At 46.3% G+C, this 15,023-nt stretch overlaps 1 protein-coding gene across 2 annotated transcripts in view; it reads right to left on the bottom strand.

Annotated features, from left to right (window-relative positions):
- rabgap1l (RAB GTPase activating protein 1-like) overlaps positions 1-15,023 on the bottom strand; it is a 93,236-nt gene that overhangs the window by 10,874 nt on the left and 67,339 nt on the right. For both annotated transcript variants that reach the window (XM_085376391.1, XM_085376392.1), the window contains exons 18-19: positions 12,117-12,158; positions 6,995-7,123 (exon numbers count right to left, since the gene is read on the bottom strand). In XM_085376391.1, coding sequence (XP_085232517.1) covers positions 6,995-7,123; positions 12,117-12,158 — 171 coding nt within the window. The remainder of the gene's footprint in view (positions 1-6,994; positions 7,124-12,116; positions 12,159-15,023) is intronic.

The following is a 15,023-nucleotide window of genomic DNA, read 5'->3' as shown; positions in this document are numbered from 1 at the left end:
AATCAGCACCGCCGCCTCCATAACCTTTCAGCTTTCCTCGAATTGGTTTTATTATCATAAAAAGACGACATTCACGTACATGCTCCTTTTTTTTCAGAGAAACAATTGAAACCATATTGTCCTTCACAGTGAGCAAAGTGTGTAAAAGAACCCGTAAACCTTTCATCGCTCGCAGTATTAAAGTTTTACACTCCGTCATACACGCGACGCAGCACTTCGGCTTATCAGCAGCTCTGAGCATATTCTCTGGCTTCTCAGGTGATATGCATGTGTGTAGTTATGCGTCACGCTCTATATTATGTCGTGTGTAAAACGGGCCAGAAGAGACATTTTTCACTGGCTGGAAACCTTTTCAGATGCAAAGAGCTCGACCACACGAGCGTGAGCGCAGGATGAGCCGAGCTCTTTCTCAAAGATCACAGGGACACAAAACACAGATTAACCTGGGAGACACAGAGACAAAGAGACAAAGAGACACAGAGACACAGAGACACAGGGACACAGGGACACAAGGACAAAGACACAAAGAGACACAGAGACAAAGAGACAAAGACACAGAGACACAGGGACACAGGGACACAGAGACAAAGACACAAAGAGACACAGAGACAAAGAGACACAGAGACACAGGGACACAGAGTCAAAGACACAAAGAGACACAGGGACACAGAGACACAGAGACAAAGACACAAAGAGACACAGAGACAAAGAGACACAGGGACACAGAGACAAAGAGACAAAGAGACACAGAGACACAGGGACACAGGGACACAGAGACACAGAGACACAGAGACACAGAGACAAAGAGACACAGGGACACAGAGACACAGGGACAAAGACACAAAGAGACACAGAGACACAGGGACACAGAGACACAGGGACAAAGACACAAAGAGACACAGAGACAAAGAGACACAGGGACACAGAGACAAAGAGACACAGAGACACAGGGACAAAGACACAAAGAGACACAGGGACACAGAGACAAAGAGACACAGAGACACAGGGACAAAGACACAAAGAGACACAGAGACACAGGGACACAGAGACAAAGACACAAAGAGACAAAGAGACACAGAGACACAGGGACACAGGGACAAAGAGACACAGGGACAAAGAGACACAGGGACAAAGAGACACAGGGACACAGAGACACAGGGACAAAGAGACACAGAGACAAAGACACAAAGAGACACAGAGACAAAGAGACACAGAGACAAAGAGACACAGGGACAAAGAGACACAGGGACAAAGAGACAAAGAGACACAGAGACACAGGGACACAGAGACACAGAGACACAGGGACAAAGAGACAGAGACACAGGGACAAAGAGACAGAGACACAGGGACAAAGACACAAAGAGACAAAGAGACACAGAGACACAGGGACACAGGGACACAGAGACACAGGGACACAGGGACACAGAGACAAAGGGACACAGAGACAAAGAGACACAGGGACACAGAGACAAAGAGACACTGGGACACAGAGACAAAGAGACACAGGGACACAGAGACAAAGAGACACAGGGACACGAGCGCTGAGAAAGACGAGCAGGCCGAAGGAGGACCACGTGGGCGGGGCAATCAGGACGAGACTGGTGTGTATGGTGACACTGGGATGAAAATAACCTCCCCGTCCTATCACCACACAGCAAGGAGTAAACTGACCTGTATGCCAGACAATACTCCATTACACGTAACACAAGTACTCCATTACATGGTCAGCTGGGCCCTGGCCTCACCCTCACGTTGGTTCAATTCTGCTCACATGTTTGTGTAACAGCACTTTGAAATATAGCCGACTGAAACATAAAGACAAAACAATAAATGATTTGTAATTATTACTGTTCCATAACTGAGTGCAGGCTTACATGCTGGCATTCCCAGTGAAACATGCCTCCTGTTTTTTTATTATTTAAGGAATTTCAGGGACGGGTCTGTTTAGCAAGCTCGCACGAGCTGCATCACCTTGCTGAGTAACACACACTGTACCCACTGGACTCCAAGGTGAATCATCAAACTGTAGATATTAGAGGGTCGACTCCAGTCAAGGGAAAAGCAATTTAAGATTCCTGCGCTGCAGCAAAATGGTCCCAGGCCCACTTTTAGATTCCTGACCTGAATCGCTGCTGCAGAAAATGGAATTGGTCCCAAACCTCGGACTACAAGAACGGAAGAAGGGTGAAGTCCACTTACAAGAAGGAGCAGCCGAGGAAATGAGGACGACAGCAGCTGGACATTTGAGCCACAGAGAAAAAAATAGGGCACGTAATTCAATGAAGCGCGTGAAGGAAACACACACACACGTCTCATTGATTCCAAATTAAGATCAGTAATTGAAACAAAGTGACTGTCACGAAGCAGCACTGACTGACAAACCTCAAATATCTGACACACTTTCAGAGGAACAAACACCCACATGTTCACACACGTGTTTACACCATTTAACGCACGGAAAGAAAAAGGCATTTTCAGTAATAGCGGCATTTTCCTCCTCTGTACATGACGCAGGACGGTTAAAAAAATAAAATAAAGATAAGAAAGCGACAACAGAAAAGAAAAACAGCTACAGCAGCAGGTGACTTCAAACGTTCCTGTTCTAAAAACTGCAGTAACCAACAGTCATTAGAAACATGAGGCCAAACTGTTGTAGATGTTTTAAAAACTACAAGACATCAGAACAGACCTACCACTGGTCTGGGAGCTCGGCGAGGTCTGGAATGGGCAACCAAGCACGCCAAGGCGTCCTCCTCACCCGGTCGGTCGACTACGTGAGCATCGTACGCCACCATGATAGACACCTCCTGCATCATCTTGACTCCCGCTTGCTCCCGGCAGCAAGGAGGAGGAAAAGCGGGAGAGTGCAGCCGACAGGTTTTGTTCCTGGCAGTGAGGAGGCGGCGAGCGGCTGCCTGCGAGTCCCTCAGGAGCCGAGTCCCGCCCAGTGAGAGGAGGAGAGGTGGGGGCAGCGAGAGAGCAGTACAACACACCTGTTTGTTTCTCTCTGTAACGCTAGAAGTGTGTGACAGAGGACGATGAGTTTGCTTTTTCTTCCCCTCCACTGAGTGAGTACTTCCCTGTTGCTGCCTCCTCTCTTCTCTCATTTGTGCCTCTCTCGCTATCGCTGCCTGTCCTCATCTATCTGCAGCTCTTTTCAGGCTGCACATTTCTGTTTCCTGCAGCTGGTAACAAAAATACAGATAAAGGCTCGTTCACACATCTGCACTGCTTACGTGAGAGGTTAGGGGACATAGGAAGGAAGTTGTCAGATCAACCACAGTGACATGACTGTCTGTGTTGCACATCGCTCCAACAGCACAACCCAGGAAGTGAAGTGACAGCAAATACAGAGCTGTCCTGGAAGACGCCCGAACACGCTTAATGTTCTCTGAAAGGACCCAGAGCTGAACTCTGCACGAGAAACCCACATAGGCACGAACAAGCTCCTGCTTTTCTTTTTCTTTAAGCGTCTTTGGAGCTTCAGAGTCTACAGTTTGCCTTCTATCAGTTATTCTCTCAGTCTTATCCACTCAATGAAGCAATAGCCAGAGCTAAACGGTTACTTTTACTGAAAAACACTCATTTAAATCCTGGTGTCAAATTACTCTTTCACTCCTTTATAAGTCAACAAAGTTAAAGTTTAAGTGAAATGAAGTAGTTAAAAGTTAATATTTGCTAGCTAACCAGCCAGGACTACAGACGGGTCTGCGTTTCACTCCAACTGAATAAGTAACCGACGCCAAGGCACTGAGGATGAGACCGAACAGAGCTGACCAATGGGAACGATGGGTTTGGCTGGTCCAGTGACCGGACTGCTGTGGTGCAGATGTTTCCATTTTCCCTGATTACATAACCAGCGGTCCCCAGCCCCCGGTACTGGTCTGCGGGTCGTTTGGTACCGGTCCGTGAGAGTTGAAGCTCGAGTGTGACATTTATGTTTTTCAGGGTTTTTATTGTTAACTCAGTTTTGCTGGGTCTTTTCCTGTGTGTTGGGAATAAATCTTCTTTTTGTGGTACTGGTTTTATTTTGTTGTATTTATCTGCGACACCTTAAAGGCCGTGAAACGTCAGCATAACTGTGACGGTCCCCTCAGACATGAGCTGGGCAGCACAAAGCACAGTAGTGAGTCTGCAGCCACACGCTGCACAGTAACGAGGCAGGTTATGTAGGCAAAGTTGGTCTTTGTGATCCACCCAGGAGTTTAGCATAAAACCACAGGCTCTGTCATGCTTTTCTGCACTTCAGCCACAGTGGAAAGCTGCCAGTCATGGATGGGCCTCCCCAGACATCAGCATTACTGAAGCAGTGTGGGACCGTCCTGACAGAGAACCGAACAAAAAGGCGACCAGCATCCAAAGAAGAGCTCCGACGGTCCTTCAACGAGCCTGCAGAACGTTTCCTGAACACTACAGCAGCTGTGCTAAAGGATTCAAACACTAAACACGGACCTTCAGGTGCACATGCTCCAGTGAACTGCTACATTTACTATTTACCGAGACAAACCCCTTTAATACGGTTATAATGTAATAATAATGTAATAATAACGTAATAATTCTTCACTCATCCTTTCTTTGACAAGCTACAGCTGTCTCTATAAATGATTCTGCCCTTTTACACAAACACAGCCTTCTCCTCTCTTCCTCTCAGTTCATTAAAGTTTTGCTTTCTTAGTAACTCCAGCTGCGCTCCGATGAACGTTTAAGAAGGCTAGAAATGTAAATTCCTGATCCCCAGAAAGGCTGAGCCACCCTACTACCCCGTTGTGTTCATCAAGCTGAGGTGCCGGTGAATTCTTTCCCCGTTTTAAGCAGCTTATAGAATTTGGTTGATCCGATTTAAACGTCGGCAGAAAATATGTAGAACGGGGGGTGGTGAAGAGAAAGAAGTGCTGGGGGGCCGTTCTGCCCATTAGCTAAAGCGGTGCTAGCATGTCGTCCCCACAAAGATGGCTACTAGGTCCAACGGCCTTTCGTTTACATATCAAATGGTTTAACTTCTCATGAGTGGAAAATCAGATATGTTCAGAGTGGCTGCTTCCTTCTCTCATCTTTGATCTCGCCTGTTAGAAACATGACTAACAGACGGTCACAGTCATCAGTGAGCGTGTGGGACGGCTGAGAGCGTAACAAGTCCATAGATTAGTGGAAGGTTTGGTTTTCGACACGACTGGCATAACCAAGCGTGGCCTGGCATGCCCGGTTACGAGATTTCATGTGGCGTGTGTGACGTGACATATTCAAGCTTGTGTAACATGTGACCTGTGGGTCAGCTGGTGGGAGTGGGCAGCAAGACTCCTTTCTCCTCTTACGGTTTTCTTTGAGGCCCTTTTTGTGTTAATCTGCTCACACCTCTGTCCACGGGGAGGAAAAGAAAATGTGGAACAACTCGAGAAGGGCTGAGAAAAGTTTCTCTGCTATGACGTTTATATCACAGATATAAGTCACTACTTTCATGTTTTGGTTCCTCACTGCTCCCAAAAAGCTGAATTCTCCGTTTCCATCTTCAGTCTCAACTGTAAGGCCAACGTGAACAACTTCAGCACGTTCTGCACGATAACGAGTCCGTGAGCCTAACATTCCAAAGTAAGCACAAACGCTCGTTCGATCACGGCGGTGAGTTTGTGTTTTTGTTTGAGCAAAGTGCCAAAAAAAGAAAGTCTGTGCTCAGCTCGTCAACGCAAGAAACAACGCAGGAGCGAGAGAACGGCGAGGTACGATGAAGGAACGAGCAGAACGAGGCGCAAAGTGTTTCTGCTCATCCTTTCAGACAGATGATAACTCCTCTTCCTCCTCACATGTGAATCGGGACACTGATGGGAACCACACACTCTGTCAAAGTTTTTACAGCCTTCCCTCGACGCCTGTTTAACAGTCACTTCGTATCACAGAACACGTCTATGCTGTTTAGTTGTTCAAATTTACTCCAGTTTTGAAGTAAACAGGTTGTGTGGGTGCACAGAACCAAAATACTACTAAAGCCACCAATGCAGAAGACTCCTGAGCCGCAACACAGGATATCCTGTATGACGACAAACACAGAAGCACACGAGAATCATAAGAGAACAGCATCTTATCAACGTGGCCTCGAGCCGACTCGCTCGGGATAAGAAAATGTAAAATATTACAGTACGTATCACTGAGACGCAGGGGAGAGGAGGGTGGGTGATTATCTCTTCCATCTTTTTTCTCCTTCCTTCCTCTGTCGTAACACAAACCGCTGACACAAGTACACACAGCATCGCACACACCGTGTACCGTTCTTTGGTCTCTGGTGAGCTCGGCAAATTCCCTGAATGCCAGCGGCCGCTTTAAGGTCAGTAGGAGGATCGTAACGGCATCAGGAAGTATTTTAGGGAAAACACGGCCTGGACCGCCATCCATAGAAACCGTGTTGTAGGTGATGGATTCACAGAGCAGAGGAAAACAAATGCACAATAAAGACTTTTACAGAAGACTAAAGAAGCAAAGATAAAAGTATATGGTACAGAAACTGCACTGTGTTTAACCTCTCTGGCCTGGTGCTCCAGATACTTCCACCTACTGCACATCACTTCATTAGAGCGTTCTGACTGACAGCACAGGGCTCAGTTCCTTCCTGCTTCACAGTGAGTGATGCTTTTTACATTTCAGGATGGCTTTCAATACCCAGAATGAGACAACGTAATCACTAATGTTCCTTAAAGTACAGCATTTAGTCACAGCTCACCTCTGCAGAGCGTGGTGCACGTGAAACACGAGTAACCCTGCTGTGGCACATGAATAAGCAGCTCAGCGAGTGCGATACCGCTGCAGGCCACCTGAGAGAGAGTGCACTGTGTACAAACCACGGGTGCTGCTGTGGTCCAGACTACCACAGGCTACAACCACATACAGCAGCCAGAACTGCACCTCTGACTCATCTGGCTCAGTGGATACAAGATTTACATGAATACCCTTGCATTATGTGCAAAGGCCTTGTGTGTTTGTACACACTTGCACAACTGTCTCTTACCTTGATGTTGCAGGCCTGCTCCATGAGCCTTCGGGCGTTCTCTGCAGCTCTGTATCGTTTGGGGAGCTGGACTCTGAAAAACTTGAGAGCCCCCTCGAAGTCTGCCTGCAACAGGTCCTCTTTAGACGTCTGGAAGGAGACGAGGAGGAGTGGGAGGAGAGAGAACAACAAGGGATAATTAATGAGACACAAACGTCTTAATGAGAGTTTTATACTCAAAGACTAAGAACCAGTGATAATACAGAGAAAACTGTAGTTACACACTTAACTTGTTGTAAGCATTCCCTTACGTGTTAGAGCTCTTATTGTAAAACAATAGTTACACTGTAGTTTTATAAAATGATATTTCCTGTGCAGCCAGTTACTTTTAATCATCTCTAAGCAAAGGCTGAGAACTCTCAGTCCATCGGAGTCCTGCTGTGCTAATCCCATGCTGCTCTCCTCCTTCAGCACCTTGTTTATGCAGCAGCATGAGAACCATTTGTAACTCCCATATTTAAACCCTTCACCCCTTGAAATCCCTGATAGGAATGACCACTGAAGCTCTTTTCTGTCATTTTTCAAGCCTCTGATGGGAGACGAGAGGTGACACGTCCTCACGAAACTCAGCGGCTTTCTTTTCCAGTTCCTATTCTAATGGTCATCAAACCACGCGTTTACTGACACATACCGAGGCGTCGAACATCATCTTTATGGGGTAAAGAGATCACAGAGTATTTAATAACACAACAATACCGCCACCCTGTGGTGAGAAGATGCAAAGACACCAGAATCTGTGTCGAGCGTGTGCTTTGAGATCAGAGAGCGTTTTCCTTGTAAGATTATTTTTTGTTCCATTTCTGCAGACGGAATAAACGTGGAGGTGACATCAGGCAGCAAACAAACAGCTCGTGCTGTAAAGGAAATTTCAAGCAGTCAGCTGCATGTACGCAACATGACCAGCAAGGCATCACAGCGACAGATACAACTACTAAATGAATTCATAAACTGAGACTGCATTTTAAAAGGCACACGTTCCCATTTCCCCACAAACTCTTCCCCCATTAAAAACACTCTGGTCTAACTGGTCTAACAGTCAACCACCACTCCATCCCTGCATCGCTCTCTCACCGCCAGCAGCCTGGGGACGAAGAGCCGGTGTCCCATCCCAAGAAGGTCCATGACCCTGCAGAAAGAGTCTGGTGAGGCCTGACTGCCGTGGGCCCTCTCTTCCGTCTTTCCCTCGCCATCTTCCACTGCTTTGCAAACAGCTGGAAGGGGCAAATGTGGGGTCAGGACTGGTACAGGAGGAGGAGAGGGCGGTGGAGAGCGTGGAGGAGATGGAGGTGGGGTGGGACAGGGTGAGGGAGAGGGAGAGGGGTGGTCCCGCTCCGGGGCCAGGATGGAAGATGACTCCAGCGTGTCGTCTAGATGCCCAGGAGTTTCCTGTGTTGTTGGAGTAGACGAGGAGGAGCGTGGGAACCTCCGTTCTCAGCTCAGTGTCAAAAAGTGTTGAGGTTCTGGTGAATGAGGAGAGAGCAGCTGCTATTTGCACGCCGTGGCAGCCCGGCGTTCAGGAGGGCAGGTGGAAACGAATGGAAGACGAGCTCAATGAAACACAGCAACTCGGCAGCCAGCGCTTCGACGTCCAGGACACGTGACGTTCAGATCGATCCAGTTCATCCGGGCAACGCAGACTATCAACACGTGGACAAGACGTTGGCGGAGGCCGCTCAGCTTGTACCACTGTCAGAGCCCGGCGCCGGCCCTCCGGTGCGACGCAATCACAGTCAGGAAACGATGTGTTGGCGCTGCTTTCCACATAATGCTGAGTCTTTCAGCTACCTGCCAGACTTGCTTTGAAACCCAATCACACGACCCACTCTCATCTTCTTCCCCAGGCAAACTCCCTCTAACCAATTCCAATCCAGCGTACTGTTGCCTGGCAACAAAGCTGCTCAACACGTGGGGTGCTTCTCCAGCAAACGGCGGCACTGGATAAGAACGCCACCTTTTTGTATTTTTCCCTTCGCTGACTTCAAAGACACGGAGAAAATCTGGCTCCGGCTGCACGGCGGCGTGGCCTTAATGCTCGAGGCTCAGCGCGTGAGCGATGACACATCAAAGCAGTCGATACGTTTGTACCCACTTTGCAAATGGAGCTTCGCCGAGGTCTGATTTCTCTGAAATGACCGTGAAATAAACAGCACTGATCTCTTTGTGTGCCCTCCACGCCTGGACAGGCGGTCCTAGCGAAAAAGCAGAAAAGGACGAGATGTGGTCCGTTTGGAACGTGGCGCGTTTGCGCCCGCAGGAGACGATGCGCTGCGTGTTTGAGTTAGAGTACGGCTGAGCGGATGCTGAACTCACTGACTCACACGCAAACCAGTGATGCATGAAAACCAAGATGGAAAAATGGAACAGAACAGAAAGTGTGTGACGACAGCCTCCTTCAGCTCTTCACCGGTGTAAGACTTTCAATTCTGCACAAATCCAAACCACAGCAAGCAGCAGCCTAGTTCACAGCGCGAGCCTGGACTCCTGCTTCTGCCCTCAGCAGATTTCTATCAGCAGGAGCAGCCGTGCATCCGGTCTGTATTTGTCAGTAGATTTTTGAGCTCAGGAGCTGCCTCCTTTAGGTAGAAAGTCCTTTCTCGTTGCTCTGAACAGCACCGACTCACTGAACGAGGGTACGAGTGGGTGTTGGATCTGCAGGAGTCTCTGCCTTGGCCAGCAGCTGGGACCAGGCAACGCAATGAAGCCACGCCACAGTGTTTCCAACCCTCAACCTCTCTGTACTTGTGATGCTAGGAGCTAATAGCTATCAGTAGCAGGGGCGGCTCCGTTGCAGAGGTCTGGCTGGTGGACGGAGGTAGCGTGTTGGACAGATACATATCCAACCAGAGAAAAGGAGGAGGTAGAGGTAGTGGAGCAGGAGGTAAAGAAGATGGGGAACGAGGAAGTGAGTGAAAGTAAAGGCTCCGAGCAGGCATCCACGGCAGGAAAGGATAAAGAGCAAAAAGAGCAAAACATAAAATCACAGACACACACAGCTTTTCTCCTTCAGGTCCAGATCGCTAACGTTATCTCTTATGCCCCTGCTGTGATGTGGATGTGGCGACTAAGCCGGAGAGGGAGGGAGGGAGGCGAACACAGATGGAGGGAGGGGTGATGAGAGCGAGGAAGAGTGCAGGATGGATGGAGGGAGGAGGAGGGAGCCTCTGGGGAGAATGCCGTCATGCCCGGCCAATTAGAAAGAGGCAGTGGAAGCCCCTACCACACTCCTCCCTCCTCACATCCTCGTTTGTTCTCCATTTCCAACCATCGTATCCACTGCATCTTTCTCTCTGACACAGAATAACTGATGACCAGCACACAGAGGAGGAGGGCTTTTCAGAAACCAGCCATCCTTAATTTTAACCAGAGAAAAAATAAAAGCACAGCCATTGCCTCATTAGTATCTGAAAGCTTCTTATTACTGTCATCATAATCATTGTTATTATTGTTATTCAACTATATGAGTGCAAGTTAATTTATTTATTCTAGTATTTTAAATGCAGACCTTATTCGTTTGTGTGGACTGATCGATAATAAACACGGGTAACTAATCGGTAAAAGTAAAATATTGATCATGGCATAAGAAGTTCAAACGCAGCCATGAAGTTTCTTCTGGGATCACAGGAAAGATAAAGAAAAGAGAGAAAACTTTCCTGGTTGTTCCATCATTTTATCACACGCTTGTGTAAAATTCAGCCCTTTCACACTCCGGCTGTGTAAAAAAGAGGAAAGAAGGTGAGGCTGTTTATGCCAGACTTCATCTGTTTACCTGGAAACTGTCAGCCAGTGTAATTACGAGCCAGCTAACAGAGATTTGTTGTCACAAAATGAAAAACTTGTACCTGAACAGTACTGAGAACAGAGGAGGTCCCATCAAATTACTGCCCACACTGAACAGCCAGACACAGGCGTGCTCTATGACACAGTCATCCCACCAAAACTCACTGATCTATCCCACCACAAACAGAGAAAATAACAACAAGTAGTAATTCTTCACCCCTGTGCTTGGACAACAAAAACATGCAAACCATTTGGTATTTAAAAAAGCAAAAAATAAAAAAAGAAGCCCCAAATTTTAACCAATTTAAAATCAACCAAACATGTTATTAACTAGCATACTAGGTAATAATACTAATCCCTTAAATCAAAGACAAACAGTTTCCTGGTCTGTACGTGGACAGTCTGTGACCCAGCCGTCTGGTTCCTGTGATTGAGAACGAAAATGATTAAATATGTAACTTTTGTCTCCCCCTTCTGGCAGTAAGTGTGATTACACAAACACTGTCGATCGTGCTGTTGAAGAAAACCTGCAGCTTTTCTTCTCTCTTGTTTTTTTAAATCTGGAATATCCTTACATTTTTCACCCATGGACTCCATGACACTCAAGCCAACTGCATCTCACCCCGTCTCTGGTAAACCAATGAATGAATGAATCAAACCAACCCATCCGATAAAATACAAAAGCATCAACAGCTCATCTAAAACTCTGCTACATTTCAAATGACCACAAATTGTTTAGCTCAGTGTGGTTTTTCTCCTCTGTCAAATCTGCAGCCTTTACTGTAAGAACTCAATAATAATAATAATAATAATAATAATAATAATAATAATAATAATAATGGATTGCATTTATATAGCGCTTTTCGGGGCCCTCAAAGCGCTTTACAATGCCACTATTCATTCACTCTCACATTCACACACTGGTGGAGACAGCTACAGCTGTAGCCACAGCTGCCCTGGGGCAGACTGACAGAAGCGAGGCTGCCATATCGCACCATCGACCCCTCTGACCAACACCAGTAGGTGGTAGGTGAAGCGTCTTACCCAAGGACACGACGGCAGAGACTGTTGTCTCGAGACTAACCATTTGCTTTCTATGGACAAACCACATGAAGTGTATGCAACTAATGCAACCAGCTTCCTCTCTTCCAGATGCAGTTTGTGATTTGACCACTAGGAGGGGACAGATGTAAACAAATGCCTCTTGTTGCAATCCGGCCTGCATGTGCTTTGATTTGCACTTTGGGCTTCCTACATGTGCAGAGACTGATTTAAACACAGATGTACAAAGAAAGTGAGGACTAACCTTGAGCAGGGCGAGGGCTACGTTGAAGATGATGTTCAGTCCCTGAAAGAGAAGAACTATTTGTGAAAACAGAAACAATAGAAACAGCTACATTCATTTGCATGTGTCGTTGTTAAAAGCCACTTTAGCAATTTTAAACTTGATGCTGTACTTTGGAGCTGTAAAAATGAAAATCTGCAAACAGCGAACAGAGTCACATTTTTCTGAAACAATACTTCAATCTCGAGTTCTGCAAGAATCACTGCCACAGTAAACAAAAAGAAACCGTCGGCTCCACTTCTCAGCTTTTGCTCAGGTCAGGATAACCTCAGCTTCTTATTTTCTATTTTTCATACCCACACCTTTATAAACACACGATCACAGTGATGGATGCTCTGTTCACAAGCACAAGTACAGTTTAACTGTTCATCATAGCGATGCTGGACATGCAATTACAGGATCAAACAGAAACAAATATCTACTGTGTGACAAGCTTCTGCTGTTTTACTATCAATCAAGGAGCGCCAACACAACTTTATAAATATTTTCACAGACGAGCAGATGTGTGAGCTGAACATGGTCTTTTACAATTAGCTTATCAGTATTTATTTAGCGATGCCACAGAGCACCTTTCAGTTCAGCATAAAATTTGTAGGAAACACAAATTTCCTTTTATCGTCTGATGAGTACTCTACGAATGATTCTGCAGCTGCAGCACAAAGAAACCGAAATACAAGCTTCACAGGGTAGAGCCAATCCAGAGGCGCAGAGTGCTGCTTAAAAACAAACGCCCCTTTCTTTTATATATAATGTGCATATTTTGTTGTATTATTTCGACCATTTCTTCATACAGTGCTTGTAATTTTGACCAAAAGAAAGAAAATGTAATGCGAATGCAAACTCTGCATGGGAACACCCATCTCCTTGGTCTCTGTGACAACCAGTTCACATGGCAACAGAGCTAAAAATATCTGAGCAGCTCTAAAAATATCTGAAGAAAGAGAAAAGAGGGGGAGCTCTGCCTCCACACACCTATCTGTGCAGGCCTCAAGATGGCGCTAGAGTGCTGAGGCATGAGCAATGGCGTGTTTGGGAGGAGAGATTATCTCGAACTGTGTGTTCAAGCAGGGACAAGAGAGAAACATCCATAGACGGGGAGATACTAAACTGGGGAGAGAAGATCTATCTATCTATATCTAGAGAGATTATAGATATAGAGCGAGGGGAATGATCAGCATACATTTCTAAGGAGACCATCAAATAAAGACAGCAGCTGAGACAAAGAGAGTGATTAACAATGAGGGTCTGACAGTGACGAGGAACAATCACAAAGAAGAAGATTGTCAGAGTGAAACAAAAGAACAAAGAGTTTGTCCTGCTTTAAAACAGCGACGTACTTACAGGTTTACATACAAACAGAAAGAAAAAGAGAGCAAGAAAACAAAGATATAAAAAAAACACCACAGAAAAGTTTCAGGAAATGACAAAGTGTGAGTGCAACAAACAAAATGACAATACAAGAAAAAGATAATGGAAAGAAGAGAGGAGTGCGAGATGGTGAAAAGGATGAGGGGGGAGCATAATATCACAATGCTGCTTTAACAGGCAGATTGTCATCATGCGGCTCAATGGGTGAGAAAGACTTGGGAAACTTTTAATTGTTCTGCCTGAGGCTAACTGGGAGGCAGGAAAGGGGAGACTGGAAAAAAAGGAAGGGAAGAAGGAAGGAAGGCAGAGAGGGAGGAGGATGGAAGAAAGTTGATTTTGCATTTGATGCAATTACAGTGAGACAGTCGGTCAAAGCATTAGGAATGAAAACACTAAAATCCCACCGTCTTTATGTACTTTTATTTTTAAAATAGAGTCATTAAGTCAAATTGTAACCAAGGACGATGGCGTTGGTAACTGATAAGGTTACTTTGTGTTAAAAGTCAGAATGTGACACAGCAGGTCATACTCGCTGCACACTTACTGAATGACATGAGCAGTTCATTAGGATCTGCATGCATTAGATCAGGTGTTCCTCAGGGCTTTGTTATCGGCCCCATGCAGCCTTGTGCGTAGGCTGAAACATTACATGGCCCCCATTGTATTTCTGGTTCCACCAAGTCTATGGCAGCTACATCAGTCCCCTAATCCAGCGCTCCCCAACCTTTTTTGTGCCACGGACGGTTTAATGTCAGACAATATCTTCACGGACCGGCCTTTAAGGTGTGGCGGATAAATACAACAAAATAAAATGATACGACCACGACAAAAACTGTGCTATTTTGTAAATGTAATAACAAATGCAAATTCACTGTGTAATTGTGTAACTTTATTAGCAGCGTCCTCCTGAAAAGCGCCAACAACGCTGAGAGTAACATCCTCCTCTCTGCCCCTTAACGCTCTCTGGTCACTATGGTAACGTGTAAATATTTCTTTCAAAATAAGACGCACAACTACATCCTGGAAAAGACCCAGGGAAACAGAGTTAACGATAAAAACGATTTTTTTAAAAATGGACCGGTACCGGTCCATGGCCCGGGGGTTGGGGTCCTAACCTGTATCGTTGGTTCACCCTCAGCTGCAAACCACCTCAGTGTACGTGCAGGGCCATGTTCTGATGAAGCTTAAAGAACATCATCACAAACAGGAGTGGAGATGAGACGAAACTCCAGAGTCCACGACCCGCTGAAAACCGATTTGACTTTTTGCCAAGGACGGGAACACCGCTCTGTTAAAGGACCGACAGTTCATAACAATGACCCACCGTTGTTGGCCACGTACCCCGTAGTCCTGCTACACCGCCCACAAGATCCCCTGGGGGGCCACCGTGTAGTACTTTGCCCAATATTTGTCTTTCTGGTATTCAGATCCATCCATCCATCTTCATCCGCTTTGCCCGGGGCCGGGTCGTGGGGGCAGCAGCCTAAGCAAAGAGGCCCA

This window comes from Diplotaxodon limnothrissa, linkage group LG17 (assembly GCF_057381915.1).
Source record: "Diplotaxodon limnothrissa isolate DT_005_m linkage group LG17, D_limnothrissa_male_GT1.1, whole genome shotgun sequence".
Taxonomy (NCBI): Eukaryota; Metazoa; Chordata; class Actinopteri; order Cichliformes; family Cichlidae; genus Diplotaxodon; species Diplotaxodon limnothrissa.
Note: the sequence above shows the minus strand (reverse complement) of the source record. Positions and strands in the feature narration are given on the sequence as shown.